Consider the following 25,249-nt stretch of genomic DNA (forward strand, 5'->3'; position numbering starts at 1 on the left):
AGACAGATGTTAAAATTCAGAGGACCGTTTCTCTGTTTTTAGAAGGAAAAAAACAGACATTCTCCCAGATTATTTTTCTCGGTCCCTCCAAACCAAAAACGCAGTGACAAAACTAAAATGGAGCCCCATCTATCTTGCAGACTGAGATCTATCTAGTGTGTCCCCAACAGCTCAGGCCAAACAATTCCAAATGTCTTCTCTCGCTCTACTTCATTGCTTCTGACAGTAGCCAGTTGGAGGTTCCAGAAGTGCACTAAAGAGCTACCCACTTCCCTTGTTTGTCTGTACCCTTAAGACGCAGAGGCTGCTCCATATTTCAGAACCACCAGCCTTCACGAACTTTTCAAAGCCACAACCATGCCCGTGGTCTTCACTCTTGCAGCAACAATGAATTCTGAAGGCTGCCTATGGCAACTCCACAATTTTAAGGTTTTGTTTTTTAAAAAAGGTGCAGCATTATCATATCATATAATCCAAGTAGGGTTTTGTTTCACACATGGAACTCTCAGTGGTCTCGGGAACGAACCTCAATCTCTCTGCCCCGATAGGGATCTTACTGTTTATATAACTTGATTTCTGTGACCACACAGTCATAGAAGAGGTCAGCCAGCTCCTGGGGTTTCAGAGTGAAGGAGCCCGCCAGCAGGTTCTTCATGGCCTCCAGGGCTTGCCGCTGAAATTTCCGCATAATCTCTTGGAGTCTCTGGCGCTCATGCTGGGGGGGGGGGGGAGAAAGAACGGGGCATTAATTATGGGGACCTTAGGGTGTTGCCATAACTCATTTGTCATGCCGCCCCTCAATACCCATGCTTGATGTCATCTGGGGGGTGGAAAGGCGGACTTGGAAGCCAATTCGCTCACCTGCAAGGTTTCATGAAAAGCTGGGGTAATGCATTGGAGCTACAACTGGGTGGGACCACATCCCGAGTCAGGGCTGTTCAAACCCTGGCTGGGTGGTAAAGAGAAGGGAAGACAAAGAGCAACAAGAAATGGAGAATAGCAGGTGGAAAGTGATTAGAGGTGTTCTGTAGAAAGGACTTTATGATCTGAAAGCAGAGATGATGTACAGTCGTACCTCAGAAGTCGAACGAAATCCGTTCCGGAAGTCCATTCGACTTCCAAAGGGTTCAGAATCCAAAGCGTGGCTTCCGATTGGCCTGCAGGAAGCTCCTGCAGCCAATCGGAAGCCAGAGAGGCACAGTCAGACATTCAGGTTCCAAAGAACGTTCGCAAACTGGAGCAGTCACTTCCGGGTTTGTGGTGTTCAGGAGCCAAAACGTCCGAGTACCAAGGCATTCGGGATCCAAGGTATGACTTATGTACTTTTGTAACCCAAAAATCTTTAATAAAACAATGAGAAAGGAAGTGATTGGAGAAAGAAAGGAGGACGGAAAGAGAGAGCTAGAAATAAGGCAGCCAATGAGCCGAGTTCAGAGAACATGGAAAGTGGAACTAAGTCAGTTTGGGAAATATCAGGTGACATGGAGCTGGGCTAGAGGAAAGAGTTCACAATGGGAACATGGGGGAAAGGGCCAGAAACTAGTGGAGTTGTAGTCCGACAACATCCAGAGGTGGTATAAGTCCCCCAGCCCTGATCTACAGTAACTGTAAGTGGTTCTTCAGGGCTTCACCTCATTGCGGTCCATGGTGTCCAGGACTAGCTGGTGTTCCTTGTAGAGATTGTGCCGTCGGTCCACCCGTCTCTGAAACCTGGGCGTCTCCCTGACGGGGTCTTTGTCGCCAAAGGTCGGCGATTGCACTTGGTGAAAGAAAGTGACGTTGGGAACGAAGATGAAGGGTTTGAAGATCGACCTGCCAAGCAGGAGAGAGGAGAGGATTTGGACAATGTACCCGACACTCTTAATCAAACGGTTCCCCTAAAACACAGAGGGAACATATGAACATGACAACATGATTTATATATTAAAAAAGCTAAAAACAATTAAAACAAAAATGCAATGTGCTGCTTTTCTGAAGCTCAAAGCGGTGACCACCAACTTGGACAAATTTTAAAATACGGTGAGACAATGTCATGCAGGATTAGGCTGCCAGTGGCTCCTAGTCAAGATGGCTGCATGCAAACCTCCAAGTTTTAGAGGCAGCATGGTTGCTGATTCACAGTTGCTGGGGAGCACCTGATGGAGAGGGTTATCGCACTCATCTCCTGAGAAGAGTCCGCACTGATTTACTGCCATTTTACTTAATTTGTGATGTAAAGATTTTTGAATACAGTCGTACCTCGGAAGTCGAACAGAATCCGTTCCCAAAGTCCGTTCGACTTCCGAAACGTTCGGCTTCCAAAGCACAGCTTCTGAATGGCTGCAGGAAGCTCCTGCAGCCAATCGGAAGCCCCACTGGATGTTCAGCTTCCGAAAGAATGTTCGAAAACTGGAAAACACTTCCGGTTTTCGATCGTTTGGGAGCCGGAATGTTCAACTCCCAAGGCGTTTGGAAGCCAAGGTACAACTGTACTCCTTTTATTCATTGTTTAATTTCAGTATCACCTGTCCTATACCTTTGTTAGGAGGCAAAAAAACAGCTTTCTGGAAAAAAAGCATATTTCGGAAAGTCCTGCAGAAAAGAGAACTTATTAAATGAAGCGTAAAATACTGACAGGATGAACTTCCACACAACCATATCATTATAAGTATCTCAAGGCTGGTGGGAGAAAACAATGTTTTACAAGAAAGATAATTTCAGATTATGTCATGCTTATCCCGTTCCATAGATTATGTATTGGTTGGAGACTGGTCTTCAGTAAGTGTAAAAGGTGCATTTATCGTATTTTTCGCTCTATAAGACACACTAGACCACAAGACGCACCTAGTTTTTGGAGGAAGAAAACAAGATAAAAAATATTCTGAATCTCAGAAGCCAGAACAGCAAGAGGGACCGCTGCACAGTGAAAGCAGCAATCCCTCTTGCTGTTCTGGCTTCTGGGATAGCTGCACAGCCTGCATTCCCTCCATAAGACGCACACACATTTCCCCTTACGTTTTAGGAGGGAAAAAGTGAGTCTTATAGAGCAAAAAATACGGTATTTTGTTCAAATAAAACTCTTTTCCATTCCAATAAATTACTGGGGAATAAGGAACTCACCTGAAATAACAAATGCACTTCCAATAGCTATTCTGGTTGGCCAGCAGGGCTCCTCTAACTTAGCAGGTGCACTCACCAATTTTAACGAAGCAGGAGCTTCTGGCTTACCTGGAAGGGTCTGGCGTGGCCGTGAAGAAGTGGATGCAAGGCAGGTGAGGATCCTGCGGCAGGACGGACACCATGCTTCCCGTGGTGCAGAAACCTTCCGAATCGACGCAGATCCCGCTGGCCTTGTCACTCAAGATGGTCATAATGGTCTCTGCGGTGATCTGCCCTACACATCAGTAAAGAGGAAGATGGGAAACTGTACCGATACCAGAAGAAGAGGGTGTCGGAATTCACAAATACCTGATGGAGGCTTGCTCTACTATGGAGCCAAGGCAAGGGGACAGATTTGGGGAACCGTCAAGCGTGGCGAAGTGGGAGGCAGGCAGACCAACTGGGCACAATCCACTGGGAAAGTTTCCCGCATGACCCCTGTTGGAAAATGGTCACCCATTTGGACTTTCTGAATCGGGGGCCAAAATGTCCTGGGCCGGGCCCAGTGGCGTAGCGTGGGGGCTGCAGGGGGGGGCGGCCGCACCGGGCGCAACATCTGGGGGGCGCGCTCGCACTCGCAGCTCTCTGCCCCTACTAAAATCCACGGGTTAGGGGGCTCAAATTACTTGCCTTGCCCCGGGTGCTGACAACCCACGCTATGCCACTGGCCGGGCCTTATTACTTGTGTAAGAGTCACTTCCTCTTGACAAACCGACATGCAGAAGGACTAGGTGAGGTTCCTGAGTGTTAAGGGCAAAGGGAGGCATTCTGCATGTCCTCATAAGCATTCTCTCTGCATCAGATGATAGGTGGGTTCCCCTACACCCAAATGCAACGCCTAACCACCGCACCAAACAGAATGGGCAGAAACGTGAGAGCCAGGAGTCTCAAGGTAACCAATCTCGCAATCCGATGCCAGCATTAAAGAGAGATCTATCCATCACAGTGGTACCTCCGGTTGCAGACAGGATCTGTTCCAGAGGTCTGGTCAGATCCCGAGGTTTCCACAACCCGAGGACCGCTTCTGCACATGCACAGACTACTTTTGCATATGCACGCATGGCAAAACCCGGTAAAATACTTCTGGGTTTGCCGCGCACTCATCCCGAAGTTTATGTAACCAGAGGTTTACGTAAACGAAGGTACGACTGTACTACCGCATAGATCTTCTGGCCTACATCTAAAACCACAACTTTAAATAGATCTGTTACATTACATTATGGGGCTGCAAACCAAATGCGAAGTTCTCTGGGTCTTCCTTGAGTGATGCTTGCTAGGCAACCAGGAGGATGTTGGCATTTCCAGCTGCCACCCCAGTGGGGTCACATGACCAGCTGTGCTGTGCTTCTGACTATCTGAACCAACATTAAGCGGCTCTATGGGACACGCTTCCCTCCACAAACAAAGCCAATAATAATAATAATAATAATAATAATAAGAAGAAGAAGAAGAAGAAGAAGAAGAAGAAGAAGAAGAAGAAGAAGAAGAAGAAGAAGCAGCAGCAGCAGCAGAAGAAGAAGCAGAAGAAGAAGCAGCAGCAGCAGCAGCAGCTTTCTGGGAGATGAGATATAATGAAATGAAAAAAATGCTTAAAATAACCTTTGTTAAGAAACCAGAAACTTTTGTATTAGGATTTACAGGTACCGATATACCAAAGGAGCAGAAAATACTCTTCATGTATGGAACAACAACCGCTCAGATGTTATTGGCCCAGAGTTGGAAAGAAGACAAAGTCCCTACCAGAGAGGAGTGGCAAACCAAGTTGATGGACTATGCCAAGATGGCAAAACTGACTGGAAAACCCAGAAACCAAGAGGACAAAAACTTTATAAAAGAACGGGGAAAAACTAAGTTATTTGGGAGACCACTGTAAGCAGATGGAAACATTAGCAGGATTTCGATTTCACTTGTAGCGTAACAATTACCATGGATAATATGGATTGATATAAAATAGGCATTCACAACCTTTGGCCCTCCAGATGTTTTGGACTACAATTCCCATCATCCCTGACCACTGGTCCTGTTAGCTAGGGATCATGGGAGTTGTAGGCCAAAAACATCTGGAGGGCCGAAGGTTGAAGAATATGTAGTATTAAATGTTTAGAATAGGTCCCCATGGAGGGGGTGGGAGTTCCGAGATTCGGAGGAAACTCTGTATATGGATATATACAGTGGTACCTCGGGTTAAGAACTTAATTCCTTCTGGAGGTCCGTTCTTAACCTGAGGTACCACTTTAGCTAATGCGGCCTCCCACTGCCGCGCGATTTCTGTTCTCATCCTGAAGCAAAGTTCTTAAGCTGAGGTACTATCACAGGGTTAATGGAGTCTGTAACCTGAAGCGTCTGTAACCCGAGGTACCACTGCATTTGGATTCTTTTATATAACTTTGCATTTGTAAAATCAGATAAAAATCATTTCAAAACAAAACAAAAAACAAGCTTCCAAAACCCTACAGCTCTACGTATTTTGGATACACACCTGAATGTTGGTGCAGCAGCTGCTGGCCAGCACAATAGCGAGCTTTGGCCGCCTCCATGCGCACAGGCTGGTGGGTGAGAGAGAACACCTCCAGGAAGCTGAACGCCCCTTGGCCACTCCACCATCCCTGCTCCCGGGCATGTTGCCTGAGGCCCGCATGCTCAGAGGTAATGTCGGTACCAATGCTCAGCTGGTTGGAAATGTTCCGGGCACCTTCTGCAGGGTGGGAGGAGAGACAAGGAGATCCTACTCAACCAGCGGGAAGTTTGAAAAGGCTTAGCTGATCTGGAATACAATTCCATAATACATCTCAACAGCCTGAGGTTTTTATTTATTTATTACTTTTATATATTTCCTTTTTCCTCGAAGGAGATCCGAGTTCCTAGTCTAACGTTATAACAACAACAACAATGTATTATTTATACCCTGCCCACCTGGCTGGGTTTCCCCAGCCACTGGGCGGCTCCCAACAGAATATTAAAAACACAATAAAACATCAAACATTAAAAACTTCCCTGAACAGGACTGCCTTCAGATGTCTTCTAAAAGTCAGATAGTTGTTTATTTCCTTGACATCTGAAGGGAGGGCGTTCCACAGAGCGGGTGCCACTACCAAGAAGGCCCTCTGCCTGGTTCCCTGTAACTTCACTTTTCTCACAGTGAGGGAACCGCCAGAACGCCCTCAGAGCTGGACCTCCTTGTCTGGGCTGAAGACGCCCTTTCTAACCACATACAGGGTTCTGAACTGAACTTTTCTCAGTGCAGAATCTGAACCAGGAATCTCGGCAAAGTAAGCAAACAAAAGCCCAGACCGTTCGCAAAAGAGCAACGCCAGATATTTTTGTGTAACCGTTAAGATCCAAGCTGTCCTATCATCTCTTTCTGAAATGCACTCACCTCGAATCCTCTGAGCCACCCAAAACCGCCCAGCTGTTTCTATAACCCAGGCTTCAGTGCGATCCGCAAGGAGGAAGGTGTTGTGGTAAATGAAGGGGGTTGGCTCCTCCTTGCAACTGCCTCCTTGGCCGTAACGTTCCAGGAGGGCTGTTATAACCTGGACTGCTTCCTGGGCACTGCTGCTCCGCTCCAAACCGAGCCTGAAATACATTATTTAGCCATTACTGCCTCTGCAAACCTGGCTGTGAACTAATTTACTCAGTGATGGATGACCAGTGGCTCTCTAGTTGTTGTTGACTCCACTTCCCATGAGCCCCAGCCAACATAATCACTGGTCAGGGATGATGGGAGTTGTAGTCTAGCAACAGCTCAAAGCCCTCAGAGTAACCACCTCTGCCCTAACTGATGCACCAAACTTATTACAGCATTCTTTAAAAAGCAATATATTTTCTCAATGTAGATTTTTTTTAAAAAAGAGGCTTTTAGGCGAACCAGGGATTTTTAAGTAAGATCATTTGCAAACCGTGACTGATCGCTATTAAAAAATCAGACAGTGTTTGACGCTCTTTCATTCATCCAGTCGGGAATTTTGCAGTAACTCAAGAGGATTAAAAAGGTTTCAGAAATAAACAAGTTTCCAATAACCACCAACACTGTGGGAGACCCAGGTTTAAAGGACACCAATTACAACCGTTTGCTATTGCGATTCTGATTTAGTCTGGGGGGAAAGATTAAAGAGGGGGACACACTAGCCACCTTCCAATATTTGATGGGCTGTCATATAGATGATGAAGCAATTTGTTTTCTGCAGTTCAACAAGGAAGACCCTAAACCAATGGATTAAATTACAAGAAAAAGCTTTTTTTATTAAATATCAGGGAGAACTTCCCGATGATTCCAGCTGTTTAATCGTGTAACAGACTGCCTTGGAATGTGAACTCTCCTTCGCTGGAGGTGTTCAAACCTACCAGGGATGATGTTTTCCTATTATGAACAACTATAGTGCTGTAAAAAGGGACGCGGGTGGTGCTGTGGGTTAAACCACAGAGCCCAGGACTTGCCGATAAGAAGGTCAGCGGTTCGAATCCCCGTGACGGGGTGAGCTCCCGTTGCTCGGTCCCTGCTCCTGCCAACCTAGCAGTTCAAAAGCACGTCAAACTGCAAGTAGATAAATAGGTACCGCTCTGGTGGGAAGGTAAACGGCGTTTCCGTGTGCTGCTCTGGTTCACCAGAAGTGGCTTAGTCATGCTGGCCACATGACCCAGAAGCTGTACGCCAGCTCCCTCAGCCAATAAAGTGAGATGAGCACCGCAACCCCAGAGTCGGTCACGACTGGACCTAATAGTGCTGTAACTCTTTACCTATAGTGCTGTAACTCTTCTTAGCTCACCAATTCTCAGAACAATTATTATTCCCATTATACAGATGCAAGAACTGAGGCCAGACCATCTTTGTCCAGGTGCAATGACGGTATCTCAGCCTCCATGTGGGCCAGCACAAATCTGAAATTCTGACCTCCTAATGAAAGCTTGCCCCCTAACAAAAATCTTGGCTATGCCCATGGCCAGCCATGCGATTACAGAGGAGCAGAGAATACAGCTTGAGTACAAGCTGATGATTCACAGCCACCCAACATGTCGCCTCTTACCTGACCAGATCCATGCCCAGCAAGGCTTCCTCCTCTGCCACAGGCTCCTTGGTCCACACCCCTTCATTGCCGATGCAGACCCCGTGCTCGTTGGCCCCCATCTCGGCTCCCCAGAGCCAGGCTGGTCGGCTGATAATGACCGCATGGGTCTTCTCAACCTGGTCCACTTCAATATATGTGCACTGGGAAGAAAGGCAGCCTTTGAAACCAAAGTCCACGCTGGCATTTTCATTATTTTTGTTGTTTTGCTCACAGACAGAGTGATACGCTTCCCTGTTCAATGCGTTGTTTCTCAAGCCATTCCTAATGCATCTTTGCATAGGGTAAAGATATCCCTTCTCCATCAGCACCCTACTGAAATGAATCTGACACTAATGAAGCTGTGCTGATGTGAACAGCTATGGGGAAAAGAGCTTTTCAATGGGGGGGGAGGGACAGACACACAAAACTTCTCTGTGCTCCAAGGTGCTAACCTGAACATAACCTGCCATCCTCTATACATCCTCCAATTTCCTGACGTCTTTCTTAAAACGTTAGTACCCAGAATGGTACACAGGACTCCGGAACGGCAGGTCTGGCAGTGCATTAAGGACAGATTCTGCCACCTCTTTCCTGAGAGTGGCTCAATTCACACATAATGCCGAGTGTGCAGGCTACTCGAGGGAAGATCACAGCTGCTTTGCTCCTTCTCTGGTCCTGCTGTTTTGCAGGGAGCTAATCCATGGTTTGAGCTTATGGTTTGTCTCCTGCACAGACCATGGGATGCAAACAAGAACAAGCCTTGGCTGCAGTTCATGGTTTGTCTGGAGCAAGAGAAACCATGAGCCCAGGTTCAGACGGCATGTTAGGCCAAACCATAGGCTAGCGCACAGCAAAGCAGTAGAAGCAAAGTCACTATGGACTTCATATGCTCATGCTAAACTGGCAGTTCTCAACAAGTATGGTAAGCCAGAAGATAACAACAAATGTGGTAGGAAGGTTTAAGGACAATCAAGCATTTAAACCTTTCAGTGTAGTATAAAGCAATTGTTTTTTATTTGCAGAATATGGATAGATATAATTTCAAAATGAGAACAAAAAGCATCATGTCACACTGATGACAATCCTAGTTGTGATATTTTCGTTTTCCAATTATCAACGAAATTTTGGTGTGGCAGGAGCAAAATATTTATTGTGTAAGTGTGGCCCAGAAAAAAATGTTTGAGGACCAGTGTGCTAAACCAGAGTTTGATAAAGCATAGTTTGGCTTAACACTACCTGCAAATTTGATCACTGTTTGGAAAGTGTTTTGTTCATGGAGAATGTATACGCCAGTAATTGGGGATGGTTTGTGTGCCCTGAATTAGGATGGACCGCAGCAATGGATACATTGGAGATGTGACTTCTCATTACTTTCTAGAACATAACCCTCTCCCACAAATGCAGCTCCATGCTCCTATACTGCATGCTGGATTTTAGCTCACCTGGACCTTTGCCCCCTTGGCATGGCTTCTGGCTGGGAAATACTGGCATGCGTACTCAAAGCGAAGCCCTGTTGAATTCGGTGTGACCTACTCCCTAGAAAGCGCGGTTAGGATCGTAGACTTATCAGCTCAAGGTATGCAAAGATAGCAGTCACCAACAGGGACAGCAGGCTCCTTTAAATGCTTATATGCCACTCCTACAAACACCTGTATGAAAAGAGGTGCTGGAACTCACCACAAATGCCTCTCTTGTTCTCTTATAATGGCAAGGCACCACCAGAAATACACCGGAACTCAGTTCCAGCGAGTTCCGGCTGAAAAAAAGCCCTGGACGCCCCTGCTTCCTAATGTTCTACCTCCCCCAACCCCTTTGCAGGGCCCAAACTTTTCACAGGCCTTTTTGCAATATTTAAAGCCCAGCTCCCTCTCCAGTGCGTGCTATGCATGGCAGAGAACCTTGCACCCTGTAACTTTCTCATGGCATGCACAATAAGAGGGCATGTGCCACGGTGCAGTTTTTAATGTTTTATTATGCTTCTATCTATGTTGGAAGCCTCCCAGAGTGGCTGGGGCAACCCAGCCAGATGGGCGGGGTGCAAATAATAAAATTAATTATTATCATGCACCCACTCACCCACGTCTCTCCTAGCAGGCCTTGCGGGGTGGGGTCCCTGCTCAATGATACTTTACAAAGATCGCCCTACCTCCCCCAACCCCTGCAGCAGCCAGGGCTTGGCGGTGACTATTGCACTTTTTCCTAACTCTCGCAGGCCCTTCGCAATTTTATCCTTTTTTGAAACGGCTCGCTCGCTCCTCCTGCTGCTGCTGCAATCGAGCCGATTCACCATGCTGGTCCGTTTACTATTTGCTATTACGCTTGCATCTGTTCCCCCTTCTGCTTTGCCCAGGGCCTGCAGAGTTATGTTCTATATATTATATGTATCCCTTGATAAAATCCCTTTCTCGCTCTTGCACTCCCTCCCACCAGCCCCCAATCCCCCACGGCTCTTACAGGCTTCCGATGCAGGAGGCAGGAGCCCCGACTAGCCTTCCCCCGCCGCCTCTTCCGGATCTGTCGCGCTCAGGGAGGAGACGAGTCCGCCGTCGGCAGCGAACCGGGGTCAAACTTTGCAAAGCTGAAGACGGCATCGGAGAACCGGCGGCGCTAGGGCCGGCTTATGTTTGGAGCTGCCTGGATGATTTATTAAGAAAACGTGTGCGGGGCTTGGGGTGTGTGTGATGCTGTCGTTGCCCCAGAAGGACACTAGAGGGCGCCCTTCGATCACGTACCGAGCCCAGGACGTGAAACGCAGGTTTCTCTTAAGAGTGGACATCAGACGCAAACCTGGCCCAACTTAAGGTGTTTGGGAGCCCCGAGGTGGAAAGTCCAAATAGCTCGTTTGGAAAGTCCAAATACAAGAAGCCTTACTATAATTTATATTTTATTTAAATATCCCCCCCCCCCAATTCTTCGCTAGCAGAGATAAATAAAAACAACACCAACTCTTCCCTCAGGATCACAGTCTAGAAGGTTAGGGCACAAAAGAAAAAAGGCCTTCTCACGAGGCAGGAAATTCTCCCAATGAACCCCCATTGTTGTTGTTTTGTTAAATGTGTCTACTACTCTTCATCGGAAGAGCCCATGGTGGTTTGCAACAGGAAAACACAAAATGAGAATGCAAAATACATTTAAAAAAAACAAAAAAAACAAACAAACAAACCAAAAGGACACACCCCCTCCCACAAACACAGCTTGATTATAATTTCATTTCAAGATCAAATCCATATTATTTTGGTTTGATCCATTGTCACAGGGACCCTAAAAGGCTAGTGCCTATTCTGCCTATGTATTAAGTAATCTGGTGCTGAACCCATTGCGGTCTTGCACACCGAAGACGCCCAGCTTCAAGAAGGATAAGGCTCCTGGGCCTTTAATCGTGTACAAGAGGGAGTTTCAGCAGGTGTACCTTGCCATCCCTGGAGTCAGGCCAGGAAGGCATCTGACAGCTGCTCATGCAAGCTACATCTGCTGAAATTCCCCTGCTGGGAGGCCCTCTTTTCCACAACTACTAAATATACAGGAGGCCAGCCTTACTATCATTTTTATTTTATTTAAATATCCCCCCCAAAAAAACTCTTCGCTCACAGAGATAAATAAAAACAACACCATCTCTTCCCTCAGGCTTACAGTCCAGAAGGTCAGGGCACAAAAGAAAAAAGGGATGGGGAGGGTAGAGGAAAAGAAGCAAACAGAAACCACATCCTTTACATTACAAGGTACATAATATGAGCAGCTTGGATGAAAACAGGCTGCTCACAGTTGAGAAACAGGCCTTGGTGAGCCCCTGAGAAATTGCCTGGCAATCCAGCTTTCATAGCTCTGACTATAATGCAGCCAGAAGTTGTTGACCTTGGAGGTCAGGGGCCTCACCCTTCTGGAAACTGGAGTCTGCCAGCTTCAGATACCATCAAGCCCACATAAGATGGTCTTTGGTGGCTCTTCATCTCCAGGCTGTTGGTTCTAAATTCACTGGCAGACTTTGGTCTTTCAAATTGGTGCCTTGGGGAAGCTGCATCTGCCGAATGTCTGTTTTAGTAGGGAGAAGGGACCTAATCCAGCTGGTCAAGTGTTCAAAGTTCCTTCTTGTCTACTACTGCTTTCCTATCTTTAGCCTCTGTCCGCCCTCTTGTGCCTTCCCATTCATTTTGATGGGGCAGAATTTCCCAGCGGATTGTGCTCCATGTCCGGCAAGCCCACACACTTCATTGAGGGTTGGCACTACCATTAGGCAGAGGGAGGTGGCTGCCTCAGCCAGCAGAGGATGGAGTACAGTGGCATGAGTTTTTGTGTTTGCCACATGGCTTGTCTGCTGTCGTGAAGTGTGCCAGCCCGTCGCCAGTGTTGGAGTTTGGTCAACTTCCAGAATGGAAGGGGGATGCCATCTTGAGATAAACAACTACCTGACATTCAGAAGACATCTTAAGGGAAGTTTTTAATATGTGACATCTTAGTGTATTTTTGGTTTTTGTGGAAGCCGCCCAGAGTGGCTGGGGAAACCCAGCCAGATGGGCGGGGTACAAATAATAACTTATTATTATTGTTGTTGTTGTTGTTGTTATGTGCATCAGACAGGAAAATATCTCGGTCCAAGCTCTGCCTCAGGCCCCTTCCAGTTTCTTGCTGTTTTTGGGTGGGATTCAATCACATACCAACAAATTTGGACCGCAGAACTAAAGTTGCTGGCTTTTTGTGATAAGAAGAGTGATGAACTGGAAAGTGTGTGGGATCACAATTGCTTGACACCATGTCGTATACACAACACAAGCAAATAAGACTGGACACTCAGTTAATAGTCAGCACCACCTAAGCTCCCCACAAACTTTGTGCAAAAAATCAGGATGAGTGCTGAATAAACAGGTCATTTTAGTTCATGACATGCTTCTCTAAACTCTTGAGGCTTGCTTCTCCATTCTAATCTGTCCTTGACCCTCCCAAATCTCCGCTGTTCCATCCCTAGGACTCTTCAACAGGGCAGCAACAAGACCTTTTGATGCTCAAGGTGCAAAATCCAAGGGTGCCTGTTTATTCCATGTTTATCCTGATTTGCTTGCACAGAGCTTATGCAGTGGTTAGACTAGGTCCAGTCCTTATTCAGCATTTGTTCTGGTTTGTTTACAGGGCAGTTCTACAACAAAGTGCATTCATCCTGATTTGCCTGTGTGGTATTTATGCACTTTCCCATTCATTTTTAATTCATCCCAAAATATTCAGTGGATTTCCTTGTGACTTTTCTAACCCGCCCCCTCCCCTAAGTCTGTGGCTGTTATTTAATGTTTTGTTATGTTTTTTCAAAGCATTACAAAGAACAACAACAGAAATATGCCATCAGTAACAGCAACTCACAGATAGAGCAATTTTATCAAGCAGTCTTACCAGCTTTCATACAAAAGGGGATTACTGAGTAATTCTCAAATTAATACTACCATTAAAATCATTTTATAAAAGTCACACTAAAAGACTAAAAAAGTCAGTGACATTCTGCAATTACTTTTTAAAAAGCAGAATGTTGGGGTGGGGTTATTTGAAAAATGGAGGTGTTTGGAAAAACTGGATATGTAGCATTTTAAAATCAATAAAAAAAATTGTGTGGAGCACTTTTTCATTTAAGTACTACTGCATAAATATTTTATTTTTTTTTAAAAAAAAGGCAAATGGGGCAATTAAAAGACAGATTTTTAAAATGTTATTGTCAAGAAAGGCAGTAGTCAGGGTGTGCCAAACTGTACATGTGTGGCAATAGGCCAACCAACCCAAAACATCTTTGCACACCTGAAAACTATGCCTTTTTTAAAAGGATGGAAGAGAAGCGCTACGGCAATCTACAATTGGGGAGACTGAACTACTGTTCTATTCTTTAAAAATAATATGGATTTACTGTAGCCTTAAAGAAAAAAGTTGCAAGAAGCCCAGGTAAAACCCAGGAAGAAGATGATTTGACAGATGTCTTGTAAAAACCATTAAGAGTGCAAGTACTCAGGGATGATAACCAGGCCTTTGATTCCAAGGCCTACCTTGCTGCTGGGCATCTTAAGTCCCATGTTTACGCTTCACACACTCTCTGAGCACTGCCAGGTGGGTGCGAGTGATTCTCCCTTTTTGGGTACACACCCATTTCCCAATTGGCCTGTGACTGTGACGCCCTCCTTTAGATCCGGCTCCAATTTTTGCACCCACTTAAATCAAGCCTGAGCAAGTTCTTTGGAGTAAGCGAAAGTGTCCACTTGACTTAAAAACAAACAATCAACAACAACAATAAAAAGAGGACAAGGGTGGAGAAAGTAAGATACAGATAACAAGATACACTCCCTTACAGAGTTGGAGTTGCTGGTCCGGTGGCCTCCTCCGATTTGTACCCCAGGCATTATTTATATAGATGTTACACCCTCTTGCGTCACCCATAGGTTTTCCTCCTCTGCAACCGGTTGGTTCAGGCTGGATCTCAATCCAGTCTGAGCTTTCTGAGCTATGCCCCAGAGACACCACCTTCTTCAGCTCCAGGAGTTGGAACCTCACCCTTCAAGAAAGTTCTGCCCTTCATGTTGAATTCCAAAGTGATGTGTGATACTTTGGAAAGGCCTTTTTACATACCCTCCGACATTTCTCTGGTGAAAACAGGGACGTCCTATTCCATAATGATCATTTGCTATTTATACCCTACACACCTGACTGGGTTGCCCCAGTTACTCTGGGCATCTTCCAGCATAGATAAAAACATAATAAAACATTAAACTTTAAAAAAAACCCAACCCTTTCTTACACAGGGGGGCAGATAACTCCATACCCTCCAACATTTCTCCAATGAAAATAGGGACATACTAAGGAAAAGTGGGACATTCTGGGATCAAATCAGAAACCGTGACGGGTTCTCTAAATCAGGGAAGTCCCTGGAAAATAGGGACACTTGGAGGGTCTTCTTTTATCTCTCTATCCAGAGAGATAGAATCTTGTATTAAGATTAAGAGGGGTTTTCCCAGCAAAAGCCGTGGGACAAAAAATAAACACCTCTTGGGCACATGACCGTGGCAGCTGTAGTTTGTTAAATGGTCCTGAGAATTGTTAGGAGACTCCTATTTCTCCCCCTACCCCAGCCACAGAGTTATAATTTTCAGAGTTGCATAGGAAGAGGCAAACAGGTGTAGATGAGCCTTCATTTGGCATCATTTAGCTGAAATTTGTGGGGAATCGAGCTTGTAGATTTTATTAAGGGCCACTCTACCTTTCACTCCATAATTTAAGAATGTATGGATCAATTATTTTATTTTTAAAAGTGCACATTTTTAATGCAATCAAGCTTTACACACGTTAAAGTTTGCAAAGTTTGCATCGTTTATTCTGGAGGAGAACGGTTTGATTTGGGAGTGGGTGTTTCGAAGAATTTTGGGTGGGGATGGGAGATCCTTTTCATTTCATTTTTAGATACTTTTTTTTTTTAACACTCTCTCTCTCCCCCGCCCTGTACCCCCTTTCCCACCATGGAGGTGACAGAAAACCTGAGATGAAAAATGCAGGCCGACCGTAGGTTCTAGATTGGTCGGAAGTGCTTTGGTCCTGTCCGACCGGCTGTTCAAGGGAGTAACTCCCATCCCTCCCCACTTATATTTTGAAATAATAAGCTGAGGTGAGGTGGGGGGGGGAGGGAGGGAGAAGAGAATATCTTCCACAAATATATTGGGTAATGGAGATTGTATCTCCAGGTGCTCTTCAAACAGTGTGTGTGACACATTGCTCGGAAAGGGACTGGGAGTGGATAATTCCCAAGGGAGGTTAGCAACAAGTCTCCCCATGTGGTAATGTTATGCCTGAAATGTGTTACAAAGCGGCTTTTAATGGGCAGATCCACACTAGACATTGAAAGGATATTCAGCACACATTTAAAGCCCATGACTTCCCCCAAAGAATCCTGGGACCTTAACAGACCCTCCCCCAAGTGCCACTATTTTCCAGAGACAGTCCCAGATTTACAGAAGCTGTCCGTCCCGGTTTCTGATCTGACCCCAGAATGTCCTGCTATTCTACCCAATGTTTATCCCATCCTTCTTCCAAGGAGTTCAGGACAGGCTTAGCTACCTCTTGCTCAATTCTCACCACAGCACTGAGAAGCACATTAGACAATGGCCTGAGATCACTAAAATGAGTGGGGATGTGAACTCAAAAGTCTCTCCAAAGCCTAATTCCACTACCAATTAACCCATAAGAGGCTGCTGCCTGACAAATAACCAGTTCAAAATATCATGGGGTGGGGGGGGGGGAGAACTAGAAGTTGAAACAGCATGGACCAAATCACACTGTTTTCAAATTTAGGGTTGTATTGAACTAAGTAGGTAAAAAGGTAAGGGACTCCAGGATGGTTAAGTCCAGCCAAAGGCGACTATGGGGTTGCGGCGCTCATCTCGCTTTCAGGCTGAGGGAGCCGGCGTTTGTCCACAGACAGCATTCCGGGTCATGTGGCCAGCAGAACTAAACCGCTTCTGGTGCAACGGGACATCGTGACGGAAACCACAGCGCACAGAAACGCCGTTTACCTTCTCGCCGCAACGGTACCTATTTATCTACTTGCACTGGCGTGCTTTCGAACTGCTAGGTTGGCAGGAGCTGGGACAGAGCAATGGGAGCTCATCCTGTCACAGGGATCTGAACCGCTGACCTTCTAATCGTCAAGCCCAAGAGGCTTATAAGCAGACCCACTGAAATTAATGGACCAAAGTTAGTCACATTCATTGTCTTCAGTGGGTCTATTCTGAGCAGGACTGAACATCACCCTTAGTTTGGTCTTCAAGGCAGTCACTGGGGTCTGGGATCAGAACTAGGAGCATCATGGGCCGCAGGAGGGGAGAAGGCTGTTGAGGTTGAGGCCTGCTTGCAGGCTTCCCACAGAGGTCTGGCTGGCCCTTGTGAGAACAGGGCGCCAAATGATACGATCCATCGTCCTGATCTACTGGTGAAGCCCAACAAGGCTGGCAGTTCTGAGCTATAGCCAAGAAATCCTTGCAAGCGTGATCAAGTTAATTTCTTTTGAGAAGATTGATTTTGGAAAACTGTTAAAATGATATACAATGAAATTCAACCAGGCGGATTTGAGGAAGTCACTTAACAATGATGTTGTTGTTGTTTAGTCGTTTAGTCATGTCCGACTCTTCGTGACCCCATGGACCAGAGCACGCCAGGCACTTCTGTCTTCCACTGCCTCCCGCAGTTTGGTCAAAAACTTGACCTTCATGGATCACTGCCTTGCCGTGGCGAAGGGGCTTGAATAACTCAGGGAAGCTATGAACTATGCCGAGCAGGGCACCCAAGATGAACAGGTCATAGTGGAGAGTTTAGACCAAATGTGATCCACCTGGAGGAGGAACCGGCAAGCCACTCCAGTATCCCTGCCAAGAAAACTCCATGGACAAAGACAACAATGATATTAAGATTGGTTTAATTACAATTAGGATGTTTGGTTTTTTGTTTGTTCGTCTTAAAAATTTTGTGGAAAATTAATAGAAAAAATTGAAAAATAAATCCTTGCAAGTGGCAGCAACGTCATGCAGGGTTATCTGTTCGTTTTTGTTCTTGTTTTTATTATGTATTTTTTGCTTTTATCTTGTATTTTTATGCTGTGAACCGCCCTAGCATCTACAAATGAAGAGTGGTATACGAAGAAGAAGAAGAAGAAGAAGAAGAAGAAGAAGAAGAAGAAGAAGAAGAAGAAGAAGAAGAAGAATTTATAAGCACTTCCCACCCCCCAAAAAAGACACCCACACAAACATTTTTTTAAAAAAACTTCTGTGAAGGAAGTAGGATTCCTAGCGCCACCTCCCCCTCCCCACCATTTCAAGATTAATAGAGGGTCAGGGTCAATCCCATAACTTTTCTTGCTAGACCCCAAGCACCATCCACCATCAGTCTCCAGGGGCAGGGGGTGGGGGTCTGAGCTAGATTCAGTTTTCCCAGCACTGATTCTCCTTCCAGCTATGAAAGAGTTTTCTTCTGTATCAATTAACTTAAAAAAAAAAGTTTTTGATTCAGAGCATCCCATACATCAGAAGCTCTGCCTTGTCATGCGCTGCCACGGTGGTATGAAACCAGACCAGTTCCACATGGCTGAGCGATTCCCTCCCTCCTGTCAACATGGATGATAAATCACGTAAAAGGTGGCCACGGGAAAATGGCCGGGAGCTGTTCTGCCATGTCTGCTCTTGCAAAGGGATGCGAGGCAGCAGATCTTGGAGTGGCCCGTAGCTCCCGAGATCCTCAAAGCAATAAGAAGGCAGGCAAACAAGCAGCTTTTGAGGGAGGCAGCCGAGTGACACAGAAACAACCCTTCCATTTCCCCACTGGATCCAGATGAGAACATTTCTTAGCATGGGCAGAATGCTCTCTGTTTACCCACCCACTGAATAACAGCTCCAAAGGCCCATGTAGTCCAGCACGCTCTGTCCAAAGGATAGCTCAGTTGGTAGAGCATGAGACTCTTAATCTCAGGGTTGTGGGTTTGAGCCCCACGTTGGGCAAAATATTCCTGAATTGCAGGGGGTTAGACTAGATGACCCTCGTGGTCCCTTCTGACTCTACAATTCTATGATCCCCACAGTGGTCAACCAGATGGCCGTGGGAAGCCCACAACGACAGCAATAAACGACAGCCGCCATTGTCTCCTAGTAACTGATATTCCAACGCATGGTACCTCTAAAACCAGGAGATGGCTATAATATTCTCTATGACAGCCTTCCCCGGCCTGATGCCTTCCTGACTACAACTCCCATCATCCTTTGACCATTGGCCAGGATGGCTGGGGCTCATGGGAGTTGGAGTCGAAGAACATCTTGAAGGCACCAGGTTGGAGGAGGCTGCTATAAATTTGACCAAACCCCACTTTAAAGCCATATAAGCTAGAGGCCGCTATCGCCATTTGTGGCAGCACTTCCATAAATTAGTTATGCATGATATTAGGAGTAAACTGGTACTGGTCACTAGACACCTGAGACTTAGTGTCATGGGACACGCGTTAGGGCCAAAGAATCTGTGGCCCTTCCAATGTGGTTGGACTCCAACTCCCAACAGCCCCAGCCAGCATGACAGATGATTGAGGGTTGATGGGAATTGTCACCCAACAATATCTGGGTGACAATCAGTTCCTGGCATATGTCTTCTGCATCCTTATTAGGGATGGGCGAACCTGTTTCTCCATCCCCCCACCCCACCCCAGTTTCAGATTTTTCCAATATTTTATTCACATCAATTTGCTTTTCTTTTTTATATACAGTGGTGCCTCAGGTTAAGATCTTAATTCGTTCTGGAGGTCCGTTCTTAACCTGAAACTGTTCTTTAGCTAATGGGGCCTCCCATTGCTACCGCACGATTTCTGTTCTCATCCTGAAGCAAAGTTCTTAACCCGAGGTACTATTTCTGGGTTAGCGGAGTCTGTAACCTGAAGCGTCTGTAACCTGAGGTACCACTGTATACAAAAAAGTAGACATGGGGGGGGGGAAAACCGCCAGCATTTTAGCGCAAATTTCTCCTAAGACACACATTTTTGTATGCACATCTCCCAGATATAATGTATTTTGTATGCTATTTTTATGAATATATGCATTTCCCTGCACACTTTATCCTAGTGTACATTTTTGTACACATTGCTCAGCTGAAGAATAGCACAGCAAAATTCGTAGTAGTGCAAATACAAAGGATGGCTGTGTTTCAGATTGTGTATTGTTTGTAAATTGAAAATTTGATAGATTTGTCTCCAAATCTGAACTAATTTTTATTCCTCCCCCTCCCCCCCGCTCCCTAATCCAGGCTTCCCTTTTTAATTCACAAAGCACTGCTTCCCTTCTCTCAAGTGCCTAATACCTTGTGGGTTGCCTTTTAATGCAGCGTGTTGTAAAAGCACTGTATGTCTTCATTGTGGTTTCTTTAACAACGTTATTAGCAAATTAGGATAAAAATCAAGCAAGGTTTTGTAAGAACCAAAGTTTCCAAGCAGAGCTCCTTGCATGTACTCTACTCTTGTGTAAGTAAATTAACTTATGTTTGTTAATAATGTCAGCAGGCAGCAATGGTTTCAGCAGTTTACAACGCATGCACTGAGTTTCAAGGTTTCTACACCTTTTTGGTTTTATATGTTATATTTTAAAGGTAAAGCTAAAGGGACCCCCGACCATTAGGTCCAGTCATGGCCGACTCTGGGGTTGCAGCGCTCATCTCGCTTTATTGGCCGAGGGAGCAGGCATACAGCTTCCGGGTCATGAGGCCAGCATGACTAAGCCGCTTCTGGCGAACCAGAGCAGCGCACGGAAACGCCGTTTACCTTCCCGCCGGAGCGGTACCTATTTATCTACTTGAACTTTGATGTGCTTTTGAACTGCTAGGTTGGCAGGAGCAGGGACCGAGCAACGGGAGCTCACCCCATCACGGGGATTCAAACCACTGACCTTCTGATCAGCAAGCCCTAGGCTCTGTGGTTTAACCCACAGCACCACCTGTATCCCTATGTTATATTTTAGAGATATATTACTTTGGAGATGGTTTCAGGGTAGCAATAAGTGGTGATGGTTTTAGGTATCAAAGTTTTAGGGACTTGGTGAGCTGTTATCCATCGTTGTTTGAGCCCTGTGATTTCCATCTAAAGGAATGATAAAAGGCAGGTGTGTTAGGTACTCTTTTCCACAGAGTAACCCTAGACAGACCATTCACACTGGGTATTAGGAAAGTAACACTACCAATTCAGAGGGCGTGATATTGAGCTTAGCTTGCTTGCCTCCCAGTACCTCTTTTTAGGCATGAAACATTTGCCTTGGAAAAAGCTAAATTCACCGCTGCCTGTTCCCCCTTTGCCCACATAATCTCAGTTTGCTGCCCTTCTGCTGAAGCAGACAGACAGAAGCAGGGTAGAAAACACACTCTTTTATTAGGGTACAAAATGCAGAACCCCACAAGTCTTCACCCCAATTTACTTCACAGCTAGGCAAATCCTAGTGCATACCCCCCAATGTGTAAGAAACCGTACTGGAAGAGGAATGAAGGGAATGGGAGCGGGGTGTTGAAGGAGAAGAGAGAAATCAAACAGAGGGGCAGATCATGTGTTGCTTTTTGCCATTACCAGGAATAATAGTACACCCAGGTGAAAGTAAGCCAACATCTCACATCTTTCAACCCCAGCATCAGGCAACCATTGATACTGAAATTAGTCATTTTTCATTATTATTACTATTAAAGCTGCAGAACATTACTTTTGCTGTGCCAGATAACAAACCAACAAACTCCATCAAGACAGAGAGGTCCTTGCTTCCTGTAGCTATCTGGGGGTAATTCTCCCAAATAAATCCATCTCTGTATGTCGCAGAATTCATAGCAAAACACACATGCACACACACAGTAAGGATATTGCGAGTCCAAAGTTTTAAAAATGGGGTATTTGAGTTTCAAGGCTGCAATTCTATGCACCTACCGAAAAATAAGCCTCACTGAGCATAGTGGGACTTAGTGTGGGTCACTGTGTGTGCGCGCGCACACACACACACACACGCCTGCCAGGAATGCCTTTTCTGCTTTCAGCTTTCCAAAAGCAAGCACGTTACCCCATTGCGCACACAGCAAGTTAGCAAGCCCCCTTCTCTCTCTGGTTCCTAAATTTCTGATTTCTCCCCCAGTTAGCTGCATGCTTACCATGGTAAGTTACCTCTTGGGAAATTATCTGTATTTTCCAAGTGTCTAGTTGAAAGAGCCAATGCCCACTTTTTGGTGATTTGAACTTGTGGCCAAAACCTGAGAAAGATAACGTTTTTTGAAACTCAGATATAACATTTGGTTTCCCAAATAGCAAAATATTATAAGAAGAAGCTTTGCTAGTTTTCCCTTCATGGAAAATACAGATATGCTGATGATTGGGTGTGTGTGTGTGTGTGTGTCTGTGTGTGTGAGTGTGAGTGATTTATTAAGCAACACTAGTAATGTATTCCATTATTTGCATAGGACGGGGCCAAAATGTCCATTCCAATGCTCAGATTTTGAACTTGCTCTATACAGAAACTTCCAAACAGGAACCTGCATTTAGAAATATATGTGAAGTATTGAACTGGTGTGAAACTCCATTTAAATTCTACATGTATTTGCTACTGAGAGGAGGAAGATCAACTATCCCAAGTCATATTGGTGCCTGAGACAAAGCCAACACAATCCAGCATTCTGTACCCGTTAATGAATAGGAAGCACAATCTTCCAGAAAGTTCTCCTGCAGAAACCTAATTGAAATGAACGAGATACACCACCAAAGGTCAGTTGTGTCTGTATTTTCTCTCTGCTACCCTTAATGGCATCCAGAATCTACCAACTGCGCTAGCTTCACGACAGGAAGACCTCTCACTCTGGTTTTCAGCTCCCTTGCTGTAAGATGCACAACTACAACACACTCCCACCCAGTCTGCAACAGAATATTCTTTTTGCCCTGTTTAAATTAATACTCTATCAGCCTACATAATGTGAAAATAATTAAGGTTGTTAAGCTAAGGGTGGATTAATGGAGGGGGGAGATGTCCACTGCCCCTCTACTCTTCACCTCAGTTACAAGCTACAGAGATGTTTGGGAGGGACTAGGTGTCTAAAAAGGCCTTTAAAAGGATGGAATATTTCATGGATGGTCTCCCGCACTCCAAACTTATTCCTAAAAAAACAATGTACGGTAATTCACTTCCAACTTTTCCTCTCGGTCTTTAAGTAGCACATCCCACCCCACTCCCTGGGGAGCAGCTACGAACCCCTAGAAAGTAATAAGTCCCATTTTTTAAAGTACCCCCCCCCCAACCATGAATTCCAAGTCCATTATTAAACTCACAGGAACCAGCTGAAAGGCTCCTGATTTACTGGGGATATCCCATTAACGAGAAAAGAAGCAGTTCTATGCAGTTCTAACACGCATCCACACACACATTTGCCAAGATTTATTAATATTACATTTTTCTTCTGCACTCCTCTTCCTGGTTCAGTCAAGTCAAGACATACAAGAGGCCTGGGATGCCTGGGACAGGTGAGGGAGGATTTGGTGGTTGCTATAGCAACCGTCCCAGAGCTGTACATCCTGAGATTTTACAGCTTTTGATATATTTTTTTTAAAGGTAATCGCTAGTCCTCATTAAAAAGACATCCTCTAATTATGACTTAATGGCACAGCTTGATTACCTGATGTTACATACCTCTCTCTCTTCTGCCTCCCCACAAACACATGCCTTCTGCCTCCTGGCCAAGTCAATAAAGAAACAAAAGCTGGGCTGGAACAGGTCAGGGAGGGGATCGTTGTTACCAAAGCAAAGGCTGTAGTTTTCTGCTAACCCAGAGACTTTTAGGCCATGTACACACCATTTAGTTAAAGCACACAACTCTCCACCCCAAAGAATCCTGGGAACTGTAGCTTATCCCTCAAAAAGCTGCAATGCCCCCCAGCCCCCTTAACACACTGCATTTCCCAATGTTCTTTGCGGGGTGAGACAGGGCACAGTCATGCGTTTTCAATGTTCGGTGTGTGCTCAGCCTTTATTTTTCATTTGAAACAGCAACTAACCCTCAATAATATTTCCAGACGTAAAAACAGAATATTCTGATGCCATAGCCTTTTTCTGCATCCCTAGAACTGCTCTACTTTAGCACACTTGGGGATGAGGGGAAGAGAACGAGGTCCTACAAAACAGTTTGCTCCACTACTGATCCCATAATGTAGCAGGTCGTATGGGTGCTTCTAACCGGCTCAGCTCTCTAGTAACTTGCCCACTCGACACAGAGTGTGGCAAAAGGCATTAGATCAAATTTGGGGCATTCTGGTCTACCTAGGGCTCTCATCCAGACTTCCTTTTGTGTCGTGTTTGTTTCTTGTCCCTGCGTTTTCCCCATTGATAAATAATTGCCACACACATCTCAAACCAATCAACTGTAATATGTACCGTACTTAGCCCCACATTAACAGTCTAGGTCATGGGTAGGCAAACTAAGGCCCGGGGGCCGGATCCGGCTCAATCGTCTTCTAAATCCGGCCCGCGGACGGTCCAGGAATCAGCATGTTTTTTTACATGAGTAGAATGTGCCCTTTTATTTAAAATGCATCTCCGGGTTATTTGTGGGGCCTGCCTGGTTTTTTTACATGAGTAGAATGTGTGCTTTTATTTAAAATGCATCTCTGGCTGATTTGTGGGGCATAATAATTTGTTCATTTCCTCCCCCCAAAAAAATATAGTCTGGCCCCCCACAAGGTCTGAGGGACAGTGGACCAGCCCACTGCTGAAAAAGTTTGCTGACCCCTGGTCTAGGTGAAGGGAGATTTCAGGATTTTTCTAACAAAGCCATTCGTTCTCCTCAGTCAATAGAGGGGTTTTCAGATCTCCCCCCCCCCCCCCCGGAGCTTCCTTTTGCCCCTCAGCTACAATTTCTCACAGAGTCATGGTGGAAGGGGGAGATTGAAGGGTTCTGTGGCTACCTACAAAAGTTACTCAATAGCCTTTGGAAATGAGCCATTCTAATATGTTCCCTTCTGGGATCATAAGGATAAGAAGCCACCAAGGAGTCTCGAATTGTCATGTAAACTTCTAACTGATGGGCAAATTTGAGACAGATAGCTCAATCATTGTAAGCACTGTATCATTGTAACAACTGTTATTTATTTCACTGGGAATGACTTCCTAGCAGGGATTGCCGTCTGAATTTGTTAATCTTTCTGTTTTCTCCACCTTTTAAATTGAAACAAGTTTCCAGTCCTCATGGCTGTGAAGAAAAATGTGAAAACTGCATGGGAAATTGACCAACAAAAAAGGAGAGTGAGATTTATTGCTTCCTTTTGCAGACCTTTAGTACCGCTCCTGGCAGGGGGTTCGAGGAAAAGGTACTAGGCCGGCTCCTGAAAAACATTTTATTGTAGAATTTCCAGACCTCTGCTCTTCCCACAAGCTGTGGGAAATGATGTGAGAGGGTAAGCTTCCCAGAGTCACAATATTTTCACATGGCTTGGCTGATTTTTGTTTGTTTGTCAAATGGAAAAAGCAAAGGAAACAGAACTTTGTAAATTTTAAAGTGTCAGGCTTTGAGTCTCTCTGCAAGCA

At 45.4% G+C, this 25,249-nt stretch overlaps 1 protein-coding gene and 1 long non-coding RNA gene across 2 annotated transcripts; both read right to left on the minus strand.

The window, feature by feature from the left end:
* Positions 1–444: 444 nt before the first annotated feature.
* Positions 445–9,661, minus strand: SCRN2 (secernin 2). The gene is made up of 7 exons (XM_081885694.1): positions 9,626–9,661; positions 8,163–8,344; positions 6,515–6,714; positions 5,618–5,833; positions 3,208–3,373; positions 1,632–1,812; positions 445–715 (listed from the first exon to the last, which is right to left on the minus strand). The coding sequence occupies exons 2-7, from the start codon at positions 8,261–8,263 to the stop codon at positions 554–556; spliced, it is 1,026 nt and encodes a 341-aa protein (XP_081741820.1). The 5' UTR covers positions 8,264–8,344; positions 9,626–9,661; the 3' UTR covers positions 445–553.
* Positions 9,662–21,059: 11,398 nt separating this feature from the next.
* Positions 21,060–23,441, minus strand: LOC309355162. The gene is made up of 2 exons (XR_014162449.1): positions 23,360–23,441; positions 21,060–21,935 (listed from the first exon to the last, which is right to left on the minus strand). It is a non-coding gene; the product is annotated as an uncharacterized lncRNA (long non-coding RNA).
* Positions 23,442–25,249: the final 1,808 nt, after the last annotated feature.

Source organism: Podarcis melisellensis (genome assembly GCF_964234715.1).
Source record: "Podarcis melisellensis genome assembly, chromosome: 13".
Classification (NCBI taxonomy): Eukaryota; Metazoa; Chordata; class Lepidosauria; order Squamata; family Lacertidae; genus Podarcis; species Podarcis melisellensis.